Here is a 25,760-nt window from a genome sequence, read left to right as displayed (position 1 = left end):
GTATCCTACGTGACTTTCCATGCAACGCGCTTCGCGGTCCCAGTCTCGGTCAGCCAAACTATTTGACGATTTTTTCGACAACTACGAGCATGATTCGAAATAGATTCGGTTTATAAGATCACAATAAATCCTCTCGTTGATCGCAAAACATTATAAATCAATAGATTCGATTACCTAAAACCCACTCAAACGTGATACGTCATGTCTTATGCGAATTATTTTTCCGACCGACATCGTGACGTACGAGAAAAAAAGATTTGTTGCAAAAGAAGCCTCCATGATCTCGCTGCTAGCTCGACATCGATCTACTCGGAATGTTCTTGATCGTACCAAATCTACGGGGCGTCCGAACGCGTTCCGCTCGATTGAGGCTCGATACTCCGCGGTTAATCATTCTTAACTATTTTTCGCCTTGATACATGAACTATGAAATTTCAATTTTTATTGGATAAGGCAATTTCTTGTAAATGTACGATCCACCGCGGACATGATTAATCTTTGTTATTCAATCGAACCACGTTGCGACGACACCAAAATACTCTAGATCCTACAAAATCAACGGGCGCCAAATATTAACAGATCTCTGTTACCTCCTGATTTAACAGCTGTGCACTTCGGGAAATTGATGAAAATCGCAGGCTCGGTATAACACGCGTACGATACTTGGTGAAACACGCAGACTCTTTGATTTCTGTCGTTCGTCGAGAGCCATTCGTTTATAGATCGTCATGCAATGCCACATGGTTCGATTGTCGTTTGTTCATTCGTGAAGCGGACATTTATACCTGTAGATGTCTATGCAAATAAGGCATTTTTTATGGACTATTTTAATGGAAACAGTAATCGGAGGAAATATTAGTTTTATCTATTAAGAGGTTTATTAATTTACTAAATTAAATAAAGATTTCATTAAGGTCGTGTTTTTATTGTGTTATATATGCATATAAATGCATCAACATCCACAGTCTACTTATAACTAACGATCAGGCTGTTGCACATGAAGCCTCGGTTTTCAAGAACTATAATATTTAAATTACGGTTACAAACGAAAATTATTTACAAACTAAATTTAATTTGTGTTAAATCAAAACTTGCACCCCATTGGTTACACGCGATGTATCATTGTGAGCTTGAGCTTAGGAATTCAAAATTTAAATTGTATATTAAACATATTCCTCCTAAAAACTATTACATAACGAACAAACAACATCGTTAAATAAACAGGCAGCATTCAAAGCTTCTTATAAGGATCGATTCCAAATTCGAAGAAATGCTTTAGAGGATTCAGAATGTTATAACTAGACTGGATCTTTATGCAAATTCAGATTTTCATGGACAAACTTATGAAAACAAGAATTACGTACATACTTGTTCCTTCCGTCAATCTTTTACAGAGAAAAGAAAAAAATACAAGGTTTACTTCGGACTTGTTTAAAATTATTATTGTGTTCTGCCATAAATGCATAAACTCCGCAGTCTATTTATAACAACGTTAGAAACATACTAAAACTTTATTTAAAAATTCATCAACAAACTCATTAAAAATTTATTACAATATAAAAAAAGTCAGTCAAAGTTCGCAAATTTCCGTGCAACAACCTAATAACAGTGAATTTTACTGGGTGCTTCCAATTTGATTGAACAACTACGACAAAAAAACTATAGCGGATCCCTGCAATCCACAATGATCTTGGAATTTATTTGGCTATATAACGTGCACGTATCGTTATAACTTCAAACACTTTGTGATATTATTATATGCATCATCTAAACGTGGTATACTGGAATTAATGAACATGCTTCATAACTATTGCTAACGTTAAACATTTCGAAGAGATATGGCGAAAATGTGGATCGCAAGGGATAAAGAAATGAAACGGAAAACGGCACCGCGATAAGCGTAACTGGAAAATTCGGGAAAGGCATTCTGGAAATAGATCTAGAAAATCTATTACGATTTCTTAAAATTCGATGCCTGAGATCTCTACGGAAAGCGTATCTAATCTTTATCTATTTCCACGATCGGATAGCCGTGCAACGATTACAATCATCGATCTTGATTATACGCGTCGATTGATGTCAGTTAATCCTCGTACGTGTGCTGGAACGTGTAAATGTGGCCAATCTTGGTCACAAAATGGGATTTGCAAGCTTGACACTATAAAGCTAGCTTTCACGTGCTTGCTAAAATGTCATCGATTCAACCGAACTAATAGTAACAAGAGTTTCATTGATAAACTGACACCCTTTTGATTAACACAATGATGTCAGTTCAACTGTCAAGATTAATACAAGGAATCAGTGTAACCGAAAGCATGACTTATCAAATCAGATAAGATGGCAATGGTTTAACCGAAGTAACAGTACAAAATCTATAAACTAATTTTGATTAATTCCATTAACGAAATGGCACCCTCCTAGTTAATACAATGACGACATTTTAACTGTCAAAGAAAGAAGTCGATTCGACCGGCACAATGGCGTCGAGACAGCTCATAATGGGGCCAATACGTCCTACCGAATAACATCCAAATTCGGGAAAATGGCGCCAACGAAAACGACGTTTCCATTACGACACGTACGAGTTAATTAACGATATTTTGGTTTTACAGTAGCCACGTTCCCCTGTCTGACGCGTGCAGGTATCACGATTAAAAATTCACTCGGTCGCAGCATGCTCGACAAGGACACGCGCGCAGTCGCTGGAAAACGTCGAGGATTTTCCGGACCTCGTACGGCATGGCTCTTGAACATTTTAACACGTTGCTCAGAATGCGTGAGAACGTTTAGAATGTGTGGTTCATGCTTATTTGAAATATTACCACTTTTTTTGTGCTGTGAAAACGTGTATCTCCTTGTTTCACACTAATAACATCAACGAACGTGTAAATAGCTATAAAAACGAATTAAAACGATACTTGAAACACCTCACGGATTGTAGCTACATAATATTTTAATATTCGATATTCTTTTACGTTTATTAAAAAAAAACACGATGGCAATGCAATATCTAGACTGCGAATGTTTATGCAAATTTAAATCCTGTTGGACTAATGCCTGAAAAAGGAAATTTAACGACAATTTGATTATCCGATGAAAGATTTAGTGACGATAAAAAATAAAATTATAACATTCTACATGTTTTTAGTTCCACAGTTAGTAATGGTACTTGCAATCACTAGTTTCATATAAAATGGTCACGACAGATAAATATAATGAACAAATAGGGTATCAAGTTAAAGTTACTGTGACCTTTTTTGTACAAGTTCTTTTCAGTTAATATAACGTTGCAATAATACGTTGAAAAACAAATGGTCATAAAATTAAGGCACCATAGCTCTATAATATTTTACATATTACTAAGACACTACAATTGATTTAAATTTTTCAAGGCCTAATTTTTAATACCACAAAGAAAAATTAAGGATACTTAACAATCTGTAAAATAGTACCAACATCAATATGATTAAAATGGCTATTTATACACATAGAAAATTCCCTTTTTATAAATTCCTGATAGAGTTCATTCGAGATTGATGCCTTTTTGAAAGAAAAAGATAGAATTAAATATATTTCCATATACTTGACTTAATATCGATATTATTATTGTAAATTCAAAATATAGGATGTGAAACAATACAAAAATAAGTATATAAACACTGAACTACAAAATAAATTTTCAATCCAACATATTCTCTCTTATACTAAAGAGGAACGGCGTACAGTACTGGGAAACAGCAAATATTACGAAAGTACTCTAGGAACAAATACGAAATTTAGTAAAAAAAGTAATGAGTTAATCAATCATGACCACTCGTTTATAAACATAATTCCGATACACGTTAATACTTGATTCACACGACTTCAAAAGAACAGTCCGACGACACAGCGCTTGCTCGATAAAAAAATGTACGTTCCCGAAACTGTTCCTTGAAGTGAAACACATTTTTCACGGCCGGCAATTCGTGAGGTGTTACAAAGAGCTAAAAAGAAAAATACGAAACGCGGCATAAAACAGGGACGAGCGTTAAAAAGGAAAAGATAGAATGATTAAAATACAAGAGAAGAACGGCACCGAGAAGCTCGATGAAAGTGCTTCGGTGTGCAGGTCGCTTGTCACGCGAAAGCCGAAGGAGCCAAGTAAAAGAAGGAGAAAGAAAGCGGAAGAGAAAAGGTTAACTCCAGAACCATTCGGTACGAGGTTCGCTAAGGACGGCATAAAAAAAAGAGACGAAAAAAGGAAAGCGGCAAAACGACACGCGGATGTATGCGGATTCCGTGCGCATCCTCCAACGACCGCATACGGCCTATACAATATTCAAAAGTGCGTACAAATATATACATGTAGATATATATGTGTATACGGTGTATAGATCGTAACAAACATGATAAAAGAAAGGTACACAAAAAAAAGCGAGCCGCGAGGCGGTCCGTCATCAATAAAAATCAACCAAAAAATATTCGTTACGTGTAAAAATACCGACGCCTCTCTCTCTCTCTGTCTCTCACTCTCTCTCACTCACTTCTCTCCCCCCCTCTCTCTCTCTCTCTCTCTCTCTCTATTTCTTACTCCGTTGCTTTTCACTGGTCAATCGTCGCTTTCTCGGTTGCCATCTATCGTCGGACAAAGAAACGTCAACCTAACATCTCTTCTGGCCGATCTGTCCGTCTATCGCCGAATTTCTGAACGATCCTACGCGAAAGGAGCAGCTTCTTGCGATCATATCGTGAATTCAAGGGATGAAATTTATATCGATCACGTATGTAGGACCACTGCCTTAATGCTTTCTCCCTTCGTTCGAACGCACATCGAAGAAGAAGATGTCATTGTTCGCGTTTACTCTCGCACGAGTTCAGATACACCGTCTGGATTTCTTACCAAAGATAAGTAACTTTATGGTGGATAAAACGCGACGAATCTGTCGTCTCGCAACACCGCCATGATCCTCGCCCTAGCTGAGATGAGGTACGCACGACTCCACGAAAACGAGGCTCGACGACACCTCGACAATCAGAACGAACGCACACGCGTGACAGCTGTACGGCCACGATTGGAGGAGCACGATGAACATCTACTCACGAGACATCCTTCCTCTCTTCCACGCTTTCCTCTCGGTCTTGCCGGTTGTTGTTGTTACTGCTGCTGCTGCTGCTGCTGCTGCTGTTGTTGCTGGTCGAAATTTACTCGGCGGGGGTAACGGGAGATTTTTTTTCGTTAACGGGTGGGTCAGGTCAGAGGAACGTTTCACCCGAGGCCGGCCCACTGCATGAAGTCGGGCACTTCTCTGACGGGAACGTCCCTCGCCAGTGCCTTCACCCTCAGGTTTCTGTCCTCCGTTAGCAAGACTACTTCTCTCCTCAGACGTCGCGGTTGGCCTTCCTCTACGGAAACAAACAAGGTAACGAGGATTTTTATTTCGACGACTTTATTGTTAACGGATTTTTGTCGATGGGATAGATCCAACGCATATCGATGATGTTTAAACAATTTAATAATAAAGTATTGACAAGGAAATTTGGATAACCTGAAAAGTCTGATTTTTTGAATTTTTGTTTTTCTGCAGGGGACCTGGATAACAGTGCCAGACAATGTTTTTATTTGGTTGCTTTTCGGCCCTTCAGGGTGCAAATTACCTTAATAATTAACTTTCATTGCGATATGAAAGTGAAGAAATTAGTTAATTTGTAAATTCGTAAATTTTACATAGTTTGTCATGTTTATCGACCGAAAAAGATATGCGTTTATCGTCGGTAATTCTAATGGTAAAGGTTAATGAGTGTTTTTCTATTTTCCTGTATATCTCGAAAACTATAGTATATATAATAAAACAATTGTTAGAGTAGGAATTTAATGACTTTACATATATGCCCTCTAAGACCGTGTGCTGAAATTGTTAAAAAATTGTTTAGTTATATATTTAATAAGAAATTTTAGCGATTTCGTTGCACAATTTTAGACAGCATAAAAAGCCATTCATTTTTCAGTGTAACAATTTGTTCATATCTACTACAGTTTTCAAGATATACCTATGTACATATAGGGAAATAGGAAAACACATTAACCTTTAACATTAGAATTACCGACGATAAACGCATATCTTTTTCGATCGGTCGATAAACATGACAAACTATTAAAAATTTACAAATTTACAAATTAACTAATTTCTTCACTTTCATATCGTAATTAGTAGCAAAAAAATTTGACAAAATGTATTGTTATAACACTTTAATTATCGTTATAAGAGTGTACTGACAAGTCACTTTTACTTGTTTGGTAGTTCTAGTGTTAAGGTGTGTTTTCGACCCGATGAAACGAAAAGTAGTAAAAAAACATTGCCTAACACCACTGTCCACGTCGCCTGCAAAAATGCAAAATTGCCAAAAAATAAGATTTATTAAATGGCATTCCAAGCTCAAACACTTGGTCTCGATTTTCGATACCGATATGTTTTATTAGTAATATCAATCATTATCAATACTGTACTAACGCGGTAGGTATATTTCAAAGTATTAAGTATTTTCAAGGAATTTTTCTAGTACTTTATGAATACATACATTTAGGAAACTTCTAATAATTTGTATTAATTTATATAATAATTTTGTATTAGCTATGCTGTGTTAGAATAATTCATACACTATGAAATATTTTAATCATGAAAAAATATTTTATTTACAATATTTTTAAGTGTATTATTTATGCAGTCTGTATATTTTCTCACATTTTCCTCCCGACATATAAGAGAACCTATTCTTCTATCATAATGTATGAATTAATACAGCTTTCCTTGTAAGTGGTCAAGTAAGGACCGCACAAGATGAACGAAGTAACGTGAGGATTGAACTGCGGATGTTTATGCAACATTTCAATATTAGGAGTATTTTACTGAAACTAGAATCGAATAGAAATTACTTTGCTTCTTTAAGGTCTTTATCAGATTTCAAATAAAATAACGATACAATAAGACATTATTAAAATTTTTACTGTACTATACTTAATGCAATATTGTATTCTGTAGATGCATGAATGTTAGAAACAAATTGAAAGACAATCTCCACCGAAGATTAATGAAATCCGTATTTTATTTCTAACGCAATGAACTTCTAAAGCGCTTAATAATTTCAAAATAATGAATTCTTAAAAATGAAAAATCGTATAAACGTCTGATGGTTATTTATAAATTACTATACTGTAAATTTAATTTTGTGAATATACAGGGTGGGGCAATAACTATGAACATTGCCACTTTGAATATTGCCGTTATTTGTAATAATATGAAAAAAATGTTATATACAAAACTTACACGGTATAGAGGGGGGCATATTGTGACACAAACAGTTTTTACGTGGGTGAAGGCATAGGGGAGATATCAAGGTCATCTCTATTTTTTTTTAATGAAATGCTATGTTTTTTTTATCGCGATGTGATAACCGGTGTTGAAACAGCTTCAGCGAGCTATCATTGAAGGTCATTGCAAGGTCAAATGTGGTAGTAAAATAAACTTTCGTACATTACAGGAGATGCTCGAACTGGTGACTGTTTGCGTCAATGCAAAGTTGCAATCTTCGTATCGCTGCATCACGTGCATGTATACTCATAGCAAATAGGAACACGCAACATACAGTAAAGCGAAAACTGTGTTACACTTCAATGATATTTTTACATTATACTCAATGTGTCTTCAAACTTCGTTTTATATTTAACGTAATTAATATTAAAGAAAAATTTAATTTCTATGTTTGTAAATTATGTTATATATTGACATATATTGTCTACTTTACATATATCGAAAACATGAAAACAAACAATAATAAAAACTTCATTTTGAACCGAACAAACCCGTCAATAGAAAAAGTAAATTTTTATATAATTACTGTATTTTTAAAATTACTCAATAAAATACGAATTGACAGAAACGTCCACAGTCCACTCATCGTACGGATCACAGTCCACAGCGTGAATCACAAATCAATCGGTGATTATCGTGTTTTCAATTAGCGCACCAAGTCCCAGCGGCACTGATTACATTAGGTGTCGTTCCCGGCACCGGGAAGAAGCGAATAATTAGTAGTACATTAGGTGATAAATGCTACCGCGGTAGAGATTGATAAAAGGCGAGGCGTGTCGTTTTTCAGCACGGTAACATCCCCCCCCCCCCCCCGATAACGGTTAATCTACGTGTAAACGAGAATTACAATCGGCACGGTATTAATCACTATCAGAGCCGTAGGAAACCCTGAAACGTGGCCGTGGTATGTATACATGTATACACCGAAGAGAAATGCGCGCGTTTGTGTACGTACCTGCATTTACTTGATCTTTGTTACCCGTTTTGCAGAGGCTCAAGCACGTAGCCAGTATTCTGTCATCGTTCCTTGTCAGCCCGTCCTGCAACAGAATCCCAGATGGTGCTTTATTATTTGCGAAATGACACGTGTCAGCTTTGCGCGAATCTTAATGGCCGACTTCATCCAGAGAAGCCTGTTATTTTTTTTTTTTTTTTGAACGATATAAGAATTCATTGAATTTTTGTTAGGAAGCTTCTGAAATTACGAAACAGGGACAAATTGTACTTTACGTCTAAATGATGGTCTTGAAAATACAGACTTTCCTGGGGATTTTGTTAGTATTAACTATTTAATTATACTTGAGTCTTGACAATCTTTGATGATTTAGATATGTTGTGTGTCCTGAAGGGACGAAATCTGCAATCTGTTTATAATAAACGATGAAATATTAGGTGCACCAGTAAGTAATCCACTATTTCTTGACGACATCTGTATCGGCTTTTACCGAAGCCAAGGATCTATGTATACTATTTAATTGTATTCGTAACAATTCTCCAACATCCTGCACTCTAGTTTTCTTCAGCGGAAAATCGAGAAAAATATTATCAATTTAAAATATACCGTTTTATAATTTAAGAACATAGTGGATTATTTATTGATACACCCAATGATTTTGAAATAGATATTCGAGAATAATAGCTTTCATTGATTTGTATGTTTGGTTATAATTTTATTATTATTTCTATTACTTCTTTTACTAGTAGAACTACTTCAAAATATTGAAAATAAATTAAAACGGATGATGGATTAAGATGATCTCTATGTACATATTTACTCTCGAAAAATCTTAAGCCAAACTCGAAGATAAACTTTATGAAACTCCATCCATGGTTTTGGTACCGATTACTATTTTAATAAAAAAAGATCGAGCAAGAAGACTTCAATAAATAACATTTTCCGAAAATTAGTTTCAAATTTAGAAGTTTACTTTCAAGAACTTAGGTGTTCAGTAATAACTGTACATACATACATACCTACAACATTTAAAAAATATATTCTCAAAATTTTTAAAGTTGAATTCCAAAAAAATGAACAAGTTGCAAACTGCGTGTTTCTCGAAACTATGTGTTTTAAACTGGCATGCACGATATCCAAAAGAGTAATATATTAATCAATTTCGGACGGTGTTCATTCAGTTTCTTACAAATTTTTCTAGGGATTAGGCATTAAACTTTTATTATACATTTGATTCATAATATTTTGTTAAACAATATAAACTCATCATACCTGCCGAAAAAGAATAAATTCTTCTCTTAAACGCTACAACTTTTCTAATTCTTCAGGTTTCCCTTTCAAAATAGGCATAACCCTAGCATAAACTATCTAACTATAAAACAATTACTTAGACCTTCCATTCTGTTAACTCTGACAGATGCTACACTGCACGCTGACATTGTTACATCGTCGACAACTATCACAAGACTTGCACAATAAATAATAAGAAGAATTGAAACGAGAAAAATTATTTTTACGCTCTAAGACTTTCTTTTTACATCCCAGGAAGGTGTAGTCCAATATCAGCAGTAGTTACACTAAACAAAATTCATAAGTAAATCAGCCCGCGAACGATAATTCAGTGTCTGCACTCGGTGTGAAAGTTTCAGCACTCTCAAGAAGTCGAACAAAAGGAGAAAGAAAAATAGGATGAACGGTGTGAGAACGGACGTATAGGCGAGAAGAAAGAGGAAGAGGCGACGCCCGAGTCGCAGGGTGGCTGGGCGCGGAGAATAAAATCTAACGAGCTCGGAGCGCACGTTATCTATCGTTTGACAGATCAAGGTTCCTGTTACGATACTATCCTACCCATGTATCCTGCATGTTACCGACGAGATAAGCGGCTGACCGAGATGCGTGCTGCGCCAGAAGTTACCAGCGCCGCGAGAAGAATTTATCTGTACACCAACGTGGGGGTTCTCGTATACTCAAACCCTTATCATAACATTCGCGCTTCAATGAGCACCGGTCAGTCCCTGCTTGCGTTTTTCGCCTGTACACAAGTCTTGCCTGATACCCCCATAGTATCTTCCATGGGTAATTTCGGTTAACGTAAGATACTGACAATCTCTCGTTATGTTAAGAATAATGTATACTACCGTTCGAAAGCTTCAAATCACTGACTATATTCGTAACTTTTAAAAGATAACACACTGTATCCCAATGTTTCCTATCGTCAGCAATACCACCTTTCTGTATGGTCATACAGGGTGATCCATTGCAAATCACCGTATTATCTTTCATTTGGTGGACAGTATAAAAAAATATTCACGTGAGTTAAAGTACTGTGGTAGTATACAGGGTGTTCGTGCTATTACTAAGTTGACGTTGTTCTCGCAAATGGTAAATATTAGAGAAAATAATGGGAGACAAAATTTTTGCAGTTTTCTGTGACCAATTTAACAGCGTATATCAACCTTTTTTATATTTGCAATATTTGTCGAAAAACGAAGGTGATCTTCCATTTTTTAAATGGAACGCCATATAGTTTTTTATGTCACACGAAATCATGTTACAAGACGAATTCATCCATGTACTACATTATGACCTTTAAGGTTACCTACTATGATAAAGCTTGTGCTCAGTTGAATAATTTGTCGCTTATGATACAAAATATAACGACTGTACCATGAAATTATTTCAAAATCAAAATGCAACTTCAACAAAATCATTTATTACGATACAAATCGGGCGCACATATGGGTTTATAGCGCGCATTGAATAGTTGTTTTGGGACATATAAATGGGATACAGCACAAGATGAACAATTTTTCGAAATTTATGCATGGGTTCGTAGCGCTAAAAGGGTTAATAGTAATGCGTGCCAGTACGCAATGAGTAGAATATGTGTATTATGTTCACTACAATATAATAAGTAGTTTTGGAAGTATGCCGATCACGGCCTTGTTAACCCCTTAACGCGCACGCTCGAGTTAACTTGAGCAGCGTGGACTTTTATGTTAATGCTACCGCGGTAGAGATTGATAAACACGGGCAATGAAAAATAGTCCCAAGAGAGTCATGGCTGCATAAAAGAATTATTATTTTAATATTTGCATAATTAACTCAATTTTCAATCATTTTTGCAACTTCTCGCGAGCTTAACATATCATGAGTATTCGCATACATCCACCGATAAATACAAGCGTCGAGAGAGTGGCTTTTCAAAAGTTTGCTTTATTTACGACTGTTATTATTTCAGCAATCATATTCATTCAATGTGGTCCTGATACAGAATAAGGTAAAATTCTTAATTTTTGTAATCCTTACAGTCACTGCAGTTATTGCGCCTACATTTTTCGCATATAACTTGAAGTAAAATTAATATTCTTGATTAAACACTTTTTTTGTCCCGATATGTATGAGTATTTTACAAAAAATATGTTCACATAATGATTTCCACGAATAAAAAATAGTCATTTTTTTAACGATTTTTTACAATAAAAGCGCACGTTAAGGGGTTAAACCAGCGCTGGACAGCGTAGGGGCACCGCACGCGCCTGTTTCCCCTTCCAACCTTTCTTTCGCATCGTAGAAACAAAGAAGCACAGACTCTTGTCTCTGTCACTCCATGGTAACGGTGGACGATGGTGGGGACAAGTTTTAGCTCCCAGGAGTCAACTTTGCCCACCGCTGGGTTAACACTTTGACTGCCACGTCACCCAAATATGGGTGACACGTACATTGAAAAGTGTCTGGATTATTTAAACACTGTTATAAAATGTTTGCATGAAATTAACATCACAGTATAATTTAAAACAATACATACAGCCTCTATTAACTAAACTCAAATATTTTCGACAATTTATGACTTAAAAAACGAAATAAAGTGTATCTGGCTACGGGCGGCCTTTTTCACTGTGGCAGTCAACGTATTAAACAGACGGTAAGTAGTATTAACTACCCAGTGTCAGACAGTAACTAACTACGGAGCAATCTACTTACCTTGTCAACGTCCTCCTCCACGGTGAAAGTGCTAGATGTAAGGACAGTTCCTCTCGTGGTTAAGCACCGGATCGCTGGATTTCTGCTTCTGGCGAAAGCCAGCGCCGCTTTCGCGCTCTCAGCTACCCTGGCCACGTGCTCTGGATCCAGAGCCGCCCTCGAAGCCGGAGGACAGTCTCTAGCATCCGCGCCCCTGGCTAAACCCTCGAGCTCATTCAAAACTGAAACAAAAAGTTGAAACATTCGATTGGATACGTTTCAATCTAAAAAGACCATTGCAGACATAGTTTCTAACTGTTTCCGCTTCGTAATAATATTATACCATTCGATGATTATTTACCCCCTTTCTACTCGAAAACTGTTTTAGCTATGGAGAACTAACAAACGTAGCTTTTTTTCCGTAGGACACTAAAAACACGACGAACTTTTTATTAAATAAACATATAAAGAGATAGTAAGACTAACCTTAAAATAACAGGGTATCGTGAGGTGCACGTTAGCCAAGTATTATTACCAGATAGACTAACACGATACAGTTACGCATCTACAGTGTGAAAATAAAGAATCGCGTGTCTGTACCGCCCGTGATACCTCCCGTCGTGAACATGTTAAAGGTAAATTAGTAGTCTTCTTATATCGATAAAATAATCACCAAAATCAAAATGCGTATTAACAGGCCATCAGTTAGTACAGTGTTAAATTTACTATTTCCAACAACTTTATGATCAGACGAATTTTATTGCCAAAGCACTTGATCGATGCTTAAGTTTTTATATTCAGAATAAATTTTAAACATATAGTACATATTGTGGATTTAATCATTTTAGCAAATGAATGTCACAAATAAGAGTACATAATAAGAAAGAAAACAACTGAAGATGTGCAATATGTTCTAGTACGCCTTAATATAATAAATATTACAACCCTTAGAATAGTATCACAATGTTCTATTATTATTGTTCGCTATTTTTAATGCCACAGTCTTTAGTTCAGAATCAAATACTTATTATTTTATCATCGAGGTATTGACACGAAGTAAGGAACTTTATTTTTTCCTTGGTAGAATGCACTAATTTCAAACCAACTCGTTGGAAAAGTTTTTTCATTGGGCACCGTGGCCCCAGGAAAAAAAACATTAACACGGAATCGTGAACGAAGGGGCCTTAACAATGTTTATTCAAACTTTGTCGGTCGACCCTCGCGGAGTGAAGGTACCACTAATGAACTTTCTGCCGAGGTGTTTGGGGGAGACTACATAGGCAGTCGAACTTCTTGCCCACAATTGAAGTTTGATGAAAAATTTATAAACTGGCTGGTGGAAGACCCAGAATGTTCATAGAGAAACTTCATTCCCCATGCACAAATAATAAACGCATTACAATATATAAACAGCCTAATAATGTAAACAAAAGATGAAGACCAAACAATTGATTACAAATCACTAGACTGCGGATTTTATGCATTTATAGTAAATGTGAATATGAGGAACACAATACATCAAAAATGTTCATAAAGATTACTATCAATTTTCCTTTACGTTGGACATTAGAAAACCTTCAATAAAGGAAACAAATTTCTGACATACTTTCAGCTCGGTATATTAATCTATAAAAATGTGAAATTGCATTAAGATTCGTAGTCTACATATCACCTATTACAGTGAAGATAAATTAATATTTTGTAGTAGTTGTGTGTCTGGGACCTTACGAACACTACAATGTTTCTATTATGGAACGGTTTGTATAAACTAATTTCAAGTTTCTGTTGTTAATTGTAGAACAATCACTCACGTCACATTAATTTCATTTTGTCTCAATATTTCTACGAGGAACATTTGGGGGATTCAATGTTATCAGTGTTATAATATCGTACTTGTTAAATATATACAGTAGTATTTTAAACAATGCCTCTTAAACAAAAATGTCACGAGGAAAAGTTATAACATCAGCAAAAATTGGTTTTCAGGGAAACGAAGGATGTATACCTAATTCGTCAATGTTCATGATTATTCTCCAACATCCCACGCCATTTGTACCAAGAAAAAATCGAAAAGATATTGACTATAAAATACAATGTTATAATTTCACAGAAAACAGTGGGTTATTTACTGGTGTATCTAATGTAAAAGGGAAGCATCGAGTGCCATTTAAATTAATAATAATCTGAAATCAAGTATGAACTAATCAACGATTGTGTGTGAACTACTAGCCATTAAACAATGTAGTAGACGATACAATAACTGAAAATTGTAGCATTATCAGTTATAATTTAAGCTATTCTAAAGAGGAGATTAAACGATTTTTTAAAAATCGAATCTACTATTCATACAGGTGACAAATAATAATAAGTCAAAAAAGATGTGCTTGCGCCAAGGAAAATGGTCATTTTCGACACAGATGTACTCTTTTCTTAACAACCTAATTACCGCGGTTTGGTTTCTATCGGTCATTACTGTCTCATAACATTCGGGTATTTTCACTTATATTTTTAAATCACATACCATTATAGAAGATTAAAAATAGGAAAAGTCTGGAGGTGTAAGCTCCGATGAAAAAAGTAGGGTACTCCACTACTACGATCTATATTTTATCCAGATATCTCTGTACAGAAATCTTCCTGCATTGAAACGATTAACCCGAGTTCACCGGAGCTCCACTTTAGTATAACTCGAATACCTGACGGATCTAAAGTCTGTATTCTGTGAGGATTTGCGAAGTCTTTCTCGAAATAGAGCGTAGCTTCAGGAATAATATATGAACGTGTAATGGTACGATATCGGCCATTCTAAATGGAAAATAGAATACGAGTTCCCGAGAGAAACGGCAGGAAGTGAGCAGTCAATAAGTAATGAACGAGGAATTTCTGGCTCTGTTGGCCCGGCTCACTATTGGAGGATATTCCTACGATGACATTTCTAGTTACTCACGCAGTATCGATTCAGAACTGAAAATACAACAAAGTTAGACGCGATTTCACGTAAATAAATATTCGTTGCACAAATTCATTCGGTTTATTTTTTTTACAACCATCAATGTTTGTTTATATACAAAAAATCAAATACAATTTCAATATTCGGAATAATCTCCATTATTTTCTATGCCTGTGCCCCAATTTAGTGGACACCTGATGAATATTTTTCCGAAAAATGCGTTCTCTCACTATACATCAGTTCAGGGGTCGCAAACTGTGGCTCGCGAACCAAATGCGGCTCTTTGGGTACTAACATGTGGCTCTGAAGTACAATTAAAAATGAAATTACAATCAATAAGAGCAATTTTTCTGAGAGTTTTTCTTCATTTAATAAAAATATAATTAATATTATAACTTGTTATAATGTTACTTTAAATTTTCCTTATTTATAAGAATATATTTATAGCTCTCAAATAATTTTTAAATTGTTGTAATGGACAGGTTTGGCTCTTCCGTCTCAAAAGTTTGTCAACCCCTGCACTAGTTATTGATAGATTAAATTATCCTGAATTCATGGTTATTTTATTGAATTTCCATGTTCAAGCTCAAAACGTTCATTATTAGGATAATATAATTGCAAAATGGTTTATTTCAATTCCTATTAACAAGAATAAACGTATAAATGGAATAGTCACCATCTGAGTAACTATTATAGGTATTATTAAACATGTCTACACAATCGGAAATTTTACTGTTTAGGAATGGGTATTGTAATAGAATATAAAATTAATATAATTAGTAGTGTTTAATCTATATCGGAAATTGTGTTACTTAATTTAATTTAACATTGTTCGTCGTCAATGAATTATATAATCATTAATGAATCAGTAAATTTTCAGGAGTAAATGCTTCATATTATAAACAGACTATGGATTTCATTTATTTGTTGCATTTGCAAAAGTGCCAACCGCGATACAATAAAAACCCAAATGAGTATATACGAAATCTTTCTTTTCATTTTCAAGCATTCATCTCCTAAACAGGAATTACAAAACCTACAAAATAAATTTTATAAAATTCTCCAAACACTTGTGCTCACAAAATAGTCTTCAAGAATCTAAATCCACACGAACATTCACAATTCTAATCGCTGAAGTTACTGAAAATGGTCATAAAATCATGACATGATTTAATAACAGAATTGAACGTGATTTATAATCGTAGACATCTTTCCATTCAATGGTATCGTCTAATTTGTTTCCAATTCTTCGTTTCTGCCGCTTAAGCGGTACAGATTCCGTCGTGACGCCGCCGACCGACGCGACGTTTAATACTAATCAGGAAGCGGAGTCGCGCGATGCACGGAGAAACAATTTCAGAGTGTCTCTGACAAGCGGTAATTGGACTGTCCAGAGAAGTACGTGACAGAATTCCGCGCATTTCACCACGCTGTTCGCAACTGGATTTTAAATAATCCTTACATTTCTATTCGACATCGCAATTTTATTGTGGTCCCCGATTTCCCGTTTTCGAATACACCGCTGCGACCTGACACACTTCCATTAGAACAAATGCATAAACAATAAACTAGAAACAGCTGATCTTTATGGTTGAAGTTAGAAGAACTTTCGTTTTGTACACAAAATTAATCGTTATATACAGTATCGTGAAGAAAACCTAGACCAGCTACTGGAAAAATGTATTTCACAACGCATCATTATTTTGTGAATGCAATTAAAAGTATCAGTTAAAATAGGTTATTACCATATTATGTACTGCTTTAAATCCTACAACTTCTATTCGTAACCTTTTCGTGTATTGTTTGAAATAACGATGATATTTCAGGTGGATAGAGTTCGTGAGCCACATTGTATGCCCTCACAACGTGTCAAGTGAATATCAAGGCACACGTGCTGATTGTTTTTAGGTAGAGAGCACCACAGCCAAAGGGTTAATACGACCGATTCAATGTAATCGTCAAAAGGCTCGATTATTCCTCGAGTCAGCATCATAGGGCAACACCCAGACGTCCAAGCGAGCGGTTTCGAATTGTTGACCAGCGCCAGGTATCGAGGGAAATAAGGTGTCGGGGTTGTTGGCAAGCGGGCTCAAAGGAGCCCAGGAACTGGCTCGAGACGTATTCCCCGGTCGGCCGGCGTCGACCACCATGGGCATCGCCCACGTACCCGATCGTGCCTGGACAGCGGCGGCGTAGTCGCCTGGCCAATCGCCGTCGCGTTTCAGACCGTATGCATGCATTCATGTATGAGCCGTGAGAACCTAACTGTGAACGTAGCCCGTTGTCGGGGGCCAGACGGACCGTGCTTGGCCGGCCAGGGGTCAAAGGGCAGCACGCCAGTCGATTTTGCATGAACGCGCACTTTCGTTTTTCGGTGCCCAACGGATGACAAAAGGAACGGAGCAAGGAACGGAGCAAAGAACGCCGAGACAAAAGAATAACGACTGCCCCCTCCTCCCACCCATCGGGTACGATGCGTTTAACGTGCTGCGTCAAAATCCATTAACGTGGGGAGGGGGGGTATTAACTATAAATACTCTTCAGTCACTCGTTTCTTGATTGTTTTGGTACAGCATCGCTCATAAGTAGTTGAACACCTTCAACGATTTCAAAGAATAGAATGTTCAGTCTTTGGTGAAAGTTCGACCGCCTTCGGCGATTTTGTACTTCGAATTATCCTTTACTATGAAACAACAATGACTGTTCCGAAAAGCTACGTGTTACGCTGGCATTAGTATACAATAATGAAACAGATTAGTAGTTAGAAGAGGACGTAGATGGAGAAACAACTGATGGGAGATATTCAATGAAATGTCGAACCGAGGATAAAGGCAGACAGAATATGAGACTGTTAATCCAATAACAAAGACTTATAACTATTTAGAGTAGGCTTCATTCCACTAAAAGAAGTATGTATCATTAGGGTGGCCCTTGCTTATACTTCCTGACTATTTTATTTGCGTATTTCTTTACTCTCACCCTCCACAATGCTTCGTTTATAAGAAAATAATCCCTGAAAAAGTTTATTGCAATTGAACAACAGGAAAGGACATCGACCAGACCTCAAAGTTCTGAAATTCTCCATGTTATTGGAGTTTTTAAGGAATTTCTCAAAAATGGTAAGTTCTATCGAAATTTTGAATTTCAGCAAAATTTCGATAAGACTTACCATTTTCGAGTAACTCTTTATAAACTCTAAAAACATCGATACCTTTCTACTTGAGGGTGAGAACAAAAGAAATCGGATGTTGAAAAATAAGGGCCATCCTAATGTGTCATTCAAAGAAATAATGAAATAAATGAAATAAAGAATAAAATAAGAAGTAATGAAATAAAGAAATAATGATATGTGTTAACAATACTGCGGAATACTTGCTTGTCTTTAAAAATGAGAATCAAGTATAAAAGTTGTGTTGTTAAAACAATTATAAATGGTACTGTATGTTCAATCTCTTTGGACGACCGAATAATAGAGAAGGGAGTGCAATGTAGTTAATGAGTGTTATGGTACTATGTACTTTCTGAATTAAACTCGGCCGAAGTAGAAATTGAGTTAATTTGAAGGTGGAATTTAAAATCAGATTTAATTACAAATCCAATTCTGTGACTAAGATATAAGAATTAATGTATTTTTATACAAAAGTAGGTAATAGATATAGAAAGGAATATATTTGTACATATTTTTTTTTAAACAATGGCTTTCCAAGCTTTATTCAGCGTGCGTGTGATTCACTGCGATTGACTATAATATGACTATCGTGTTCATTCATTTTGACTTACTTTCACATGCATTAATTTACGATCATAAAAATGGAACAGAATCAAAGTAAACCCGGCTTCATCAATGAAGAATCATATTAATTTGAAAATTAACAAGGTAGTTTATGAATCTTTGTACAAGTTTTTACTTCTTTATACTTCATACATTTGCATGAGGTATAAATACATAAGATTATATCTTAAAAACATAATAATGGACTAGAACAACCAAATCCGTCAAAACGATGAATTTCGAATTCCTTATTTCACAATTACTGAAATTGTGAAGGTGCTTTTATTAGAGTTTATGTTAACCTTTAATATATTATACAATATACATTATACTATATTCTGTTATATTCTATTTCATATCATACATATCGACATATTATACAATTTAGTTTATCATATATTCAAGTGGTAGTTCTAACGTTAAAAAAATTCGAAAATAGTCTAAAAGGTTACAAATGCTTCGTCTTTCTTCAATTTCCATTGAAATCTTCTTTCAATCTTCATCTAGTACGTACCATGTCTTAATCCCGGAGAACCCGCGCACCACGAAAACTCAACTTGAACCACCGATCATCCCAGGAATGTGTTTCGTAACCCCAAACATTTCGCGACACTCTGGATGCGAATCCAAGAAAGAAACTTTTCCCCCGTTCAGATAAATTAACCCAATGTCAAGACTCGACCGACAGAAACTAAGAAAGCGAACCTCGAAGATGCGTACACTCGTTGGGGGTCGCTGAACAGCCCTTCGACCTCCTCGAATAAATTGTATCCAGTGACGGTAGACCACGAAAAGTTTCCCGGAGAATCCGCCGGCAGACATGTTTTTCTGCCTCGATTGCCTACACACGTCCCTTTTACATCTCTCGGCCGATCACCCCCCAATCCGAGTCGCCCCCGAAATCCGATAATCGACTCGCGTGCACACGAAGCTTGCCTCCAGAAATACCAGGGCCACGGTTCCAACGGCAAACACGTCGGATCCATTCGAACCACTTTCAATTGGAGATTTAACGACATTTGGTATGCATTAGTCTAGCCAGGGGCCGCCATCCCCTCCCCTCGTAAACACAGCGCCAGAATCCGATACGGATTTGCGACGTTTTACTCGATCTCCGGTGGATCGGGTGGATTAGGTCGAGAACGAAAAACAGAATTACTTTTTTCCAAATACTGGATTACTTGAACCTGACCATTGACAATTGAAAGTCAATGGGGTTGTGAGGAAATCAGGGACTTCTATCGAAACGTAGATACCGGTATTATACCGGTATTATACCGGTATTTTTGGTTGAACCTTTGCCTTATATAACCGAAACAATACCGGTATTTATTTCGGTTTTCGGTAATATATCGGTTTCGGTATAGCTTTGATGTTATAATATCGGTATCAAAATCATACCGGTTTAAGTCCCTGGAGGAAACTGATCCAGTTGAAAAGTTCAAAAATTCAGTCACCAAAATTTTGAAATAGTTGTTCAACGAATTGAATACCACAGTTTTTACTCTTCGGATAATATCATGATAAAATACATGTGTTTAAGTCTTTGTTATTAACTACTTCAGACTCCGTGTACATAATGATGCACATGTATTTCAAATATTTTTTAAGAGTACTTACAATCAACTATCTTCACTTCCTGTTGGTGTTTTAATACTGGTAACATTTCTGCTTATAACCTAAAATTGGTGCGGTTGTATCCGATGAAAGACGAGGTAAGATCTTTTTTACTTTCATGTAATTACTAAAAAATGTTTTGAAAGTCGATTTTTTTTTGTATTTATATAATATAAAGAAAGAATGGAATTAGTCACTTGCATCACTGGTTTTTTTTCACGCACCATGAAAATGTCAGTGCGTCTGTAGCCATCAAAAACGGATGTGCATAATTATGCACATTCCTTTTTTTATACAGATAAAGAAGGAAAGTTAAAAGCATTGTTGTAATCTTATTTCAATCTAAAACAGTAAAATACGTAAAAACATACTTTTTTTTTCCTTTGAAATTAATTCGACATTGAAGAGGTTAAGAATATAAGTATTTTACTTATTATGTACTTTCATTATTACTCTACGACTAAGTATACTTATAAAATGTTAAATGTTCCTGTTCGCAAATTCAATGTTTACCATCAGTGCGTGTGATCACCATGGCAGTCGACGCGTTAACATTAAAACAAGCAAACACTTAGGAGGAATTGGGGCAGTTTGATGCTAGGGACACAATGAAACATCAATGGTATCGCGATATCCATAAAAATGTAAAAGTTCCCAAACGTGACCAGAAAATAACATATAAGCGATCTCATCTTGTAGTCATGTTTTAAACTTTTAAATGTTTATGATATATATATATTCACAATATTGATTTATTTTCACTCGTGACTGAAATTCTTTAGATTTTAATAATTCTAGCTACTGTGCATGAAAGACAAACAATTTCCTTTTTATCCAAGACCAATTAGATACGAAAATATCTGTTACCCTTCAATTCTGAATGATTTGACTTTGGGTGGGCGATATTAGATGCGCCTTACCCTACTCAGAAAATAATACAATTTCTATTCAAAGTCAAACGCTTCCCGAAATAAACCATTCGTCGAGAATATTTCCCTCCCGTCATCGTAACTCCCATCTACCGTCCCCTCACGTTCTCATATTTACATTTTTCCCCTATTTACCCGTTCCGTACTCGCTGCGATCGACGGTAACCAGGCGGTCGAAGATAAATGGCACCGTAAGCTCGAGGTACCTGGCGTAAAGTAGAAGTTTCCTTGCCTCCACGGCCGGAATCGCCAATCGTGGGCCAATTCTTCCGGACTAAAGTAAAAGCCGAGCCGCGATTAAGCGCGAACGCACACGCGAGAGGAATCGAGGATGCATTTCCCAGCGGGTACCAGACGAGTAATTCGCTTGCAAATCGATTCGTGGGTTATTCCTTGCGCGCCACCGTTGAATACCATTTAACGCGGAATAGGAAATTTCATCGAATTCAGGCACGCGTTCCGAAATTCGCGAACACCGTGTTCACGGCGAACGGGAGGAGGATTTATAGAGCGCGCGGAGGAATGTCTGGTTACCGATGTAGGTTCCGCAATACAAAAGACCCATCGTGCCATTTTCGAATGGAACTATTGGGTTATTGAACCCTGAACTGATCGCTCTTTACAATCTTTATGTCATTCGAAACTTTGAATGAAGTTTCTGACCAGAGAAGTTTCGTAACCCGAAAATTTTGATTTTTTGTTTGATTTTGAAACTCTGCAGATTTGTAGGGAACAACACTGTAAGTATCAGGCAACTTTCTATGCTACTTTTTGACTATTCAGGATGATAACAGCCCTTAGGGGGTTACATACCTTTGACAGGTTGAAATATTTTTCTCGTATAAAAAACACATTTATTTAAAAATGAAATTATACATCTTTTTGTGTTTAAATTAAGCTGTATTTATGTATTAAAAGAAATTTTATACATGGAGAAATGACACCGTAGCAGCACGTTTCTCCAAGGCCTCTTCACATTTCCAGCACTTGCTTTAACAAAATTATCTCAGAGATTACTGGACCAATTCAAGTAAACACGAATATTCGTAAGACTACAATCTAATACCTACTTGTCGAAACGATTTACTGATTCACGGCATTATATTTTTTTATTAACAAAAGAAAATGAAAATTTAGGTCGAAATCGCATGCGTAGATTTGAGTAGTTGCCATCTTTCAAAAAATAAATTTTTTAAAGTCTACTTCGAAAAACACTACTAGATACAAATATCTGGTCTAATGTAAAAAAAAAACTATGTTTCCGATTAAACTCCATGGAGATGTCTATATTACCGCAGATACTATAACTGTAAAGAGGTCTTGGGAGAAGATGCTGCAACGGTAACATTTCTAAAGATATCAAATTTCTTTTAATAAGTAGATACAGCTTAATTTATACACAAAAAGATGTATATCTTGATTTTTAAATGAAGCGTTTTTTATGTGAGAAACAGATTCATAAATATAACCCTGTTTTTCGACCTGTTAAAGGAATGTAACCCCTTCCTATTTTCCTGTATATCTTGAAAACTATAGTAGTTACGAAAAAATTGTTGCAATGAAAATTTCATGGCTTTCTATGCTCCCTAAAACTGTGGCATGGAATTGATAAAAATTTATTTGTTTATTTAAACAACAAATTTTTGACAATTTCAGTTTTATATTTTTACAATATTTAAATATAGTACCATGGTATAGTTCAAAAAAATACAGAGTTACAGTTCTAGGAAAAGAACACATACTTTATCCTTGTAATTGAACAGCCTATTTTATGTGTACCAGGCAAATGCTCATGTGAAAAATTTAAGAAACAAACATTTCTATATAGTTTAATGAAATTTTTCGTTTTAGTGCAATAAAATTCTAGATAGGTAAACTAAGTTTCTACCCCTTTCCATTATTTGCAAATTAATGCGCAGAAGTCTGAAATAAAGATTCATAGCCGTAACTACAATAGACTCACGGACATTACATTTTTATCTATTAAAAGAACGTTTAATAAAGTGTTAACATTTGAGTGCAGTTACTTTAAATGTACAATAGGAAGGACCATAGACACGTGGATACGGACTACAATGAAGAAATTAAAAATGCATGTTAAATAGCAACCAAGGTTTCATGAGGTCTCATTATTACAAATTTAGCTGAAAACTTCGAAATTTATATAATATAGGTATACGTACGGAAAATGGATAACTTTGGTTAACATCATTGGTCGATTTCAGACAATTTTCAACAGATCTCATCGTCCTAACAAATATTTCTCAATAAGTATAAATAGCGAGTTTTGATTGATCGCTTCAATTATAAAACCAGTGACACATCATCAATTCGGTTGTCATGTTAAAATTACTAACGGCGAGATTTTAACGATATAATAATTGGTCTAGCACGTCCAAATCCTCTTCAAATAAGGACGTAACAGGAAAAGAAATTAGAAGCGACTGTTAGCCGAAGGCTGATGAAACGCGACGTCTATATCTACTTTCGACAGCGAAATTAGCAAGGCCGAATATTCGTCCTTGCTCATCGTGATGGTATTCACCTAGGTCACGGCTAATAAACAGCTTGGGGAGATCTCTGTTAGCTTCCGACTCTGTCGGTACAGCGTGTGCTCGATGTGTTCGATGCCTCGAAACTGATTTTCTTGAATTATCGAGCCGATCGCCGCTAATTCGCAATCACGTAACAGTGATTGATGGACCTTTCCATTTCAAACGGCCTTGAACCCATGTTTCCACTTCAGGTCATCTTCTCACGACCACGTTTATTTGTGTCTTTCAATACACTAACCTTGTTCGCTGTTAGACTATATGTAAGATATTCGACGATAAAAGAGCTAAATAATGAAATAGCGAGATTACAAAGTGATGAAATGAAAAAATGATGGAACAGTGAAATAGTAAAATAGTAAAGTGACAAAATGAGAAAATAAAAAAATAATATAGTCTTGAAATGATGGAATAATGAAATGATCGAATGGAAAAATGGTAAAATGGTAAACTGTTAAAATGATAAACTAGGTACATGGTAAAATGAAAAAATGGAAAAATAGTAAAACGGAATCGTGGTAAAATTGAAAAATAAAGAAATGTACAAATGGTCGAATATAATGCCACAAGACTACTACCATTTTATAGGTTTGTGTGGAATTGCAAATATATTCGTAAATTTATGTCGTTCTTACACTACTATAATGTGAATTTTATCTCAGAACATTGCTTAATTGATCGCATCAATTTCCATTCTATTAGCTCTTACCACTTTTATAAAAAAAATACCCTTCCAAAACTGCCGAAATTTTGAATCCTTAGATAAAGCAACCCCCGGAAACAGCATAAAGAAATGCACTGGAGGCTTCTGTTGTGGACCAGACAGTCTCATAACGCGGCTGAAAGTTCAACACGCGTGAAGAAGGTTCCGCGTGAGATAACGCTTAAGTATTTATGATTGCCTGCGGAAAGAAAGCACGTAAGAAAACTAATAAATAACTTCAACCACGTTCGACCGACCGATGGCTGACAACCTTAATCTGACAACGTCTACAAATCTAACTGTATTACCGTGAAGTACTTATTAAACAGTCGGGTGGTGATTCTAGAAGAAACAATACGCCAAAAAAGAGAATAAAATTTTCCTTTGAGGTTCTATTTTCAAGAAAATCGAAAGTGAAAATTAATTTCAAAGCATGTATGCGCCTGGTAGTATGTAGAAACGGAATGCAATGAACAGACGGGCTAGTCATGGCCTATCACAGACGAAATAATATTTCGAATCCACGCATAACCAGCAGATTTTCAAATTCAATTATCTCGAAAAGAAAGCCTTGAATGAAACAATGCTGTTCTATATTGTCGACTTATTTTTGCTCGTCGAACCTCTATGCGGCCGGTTGTAGGTACCACGATTGTGGGAACACGATTTTCTCGACATTCATTTCATTCATTCCATTTCTCTCGCCTAATATTCGTTCCATTATTTTGTCATAAAAAATGCATATCGAATTTAAAACAATGACATGAACCTCCGAATCTCCATTCAGAGGGTAATTAGCGTCCTATGTTACATGGTCCTTATATTCAGAAAGATAGCGTTCACGTATAATAATAATATGCAATATGATTTGACTGTGTCGTATATTATAACATACTGTTACTACACAATTTTCATTTATCAGATTCTCGTTTTTATGTAAAGAAATAAGTATTAGTTATGGATAAATCTTGCT

At 35.9% G+C, this 25,760-nt stretch overlaps 1 protein-coding gene across 1 annotated transcript in view; it reads right to left on the bottom strand.

Annotated features, from left to right (window-relative positions):
- Positions 1–4,870: 4,870 nt before the first annotated feature.
- Positions 4,871–25,760, bottom strand: part of LOC107188798 (telomerase-binding protein EST1A-like) — an 81,690-nt gene continuing 60,800 nt past the window's right edge. Inside the window, exons 7-9 of the mRNA XM_015577159.1 lie at positions 12,286–12,506; positions 8,302–8,386; positions 4,871–5,382 (exon numbers count right to left, since the gene is read on the bottom strand). Coding sequence (XP_015432645.1) covers positions 5,246–5,382; positions 8,302–8,386; positions 12,286–12,506 — 443 coding nt within the window. The 3' untranslated portion in view covers positions 4,871–5,245. The remainder of the gene's footprint in view (positions 5,383–8,301; positions 8,387–12,285; positions 12,507–25,760) is intronic.

Source organism: Dufourea novaeangliae, unplaced genomic scaffold (assembly GCF_001272555.1).
Source record: "Dufourea novaeangliae isolate 0120121106 unplaced genomic scaffold, ASM127255v1 scaffold108, whole genome shotgun sequence".
In the NCBI taxonomy this organism is placed as follows: domain Eukaryota; kingdom Metazoa; phylum Arthropoda; class Insecta; order Hymenoptera; family Halictidae; genus Dufourea; species Dufourea novaeangliae.
This window is presented reverse-complemented; position numbering and strand designations above follow the sequence as displayed.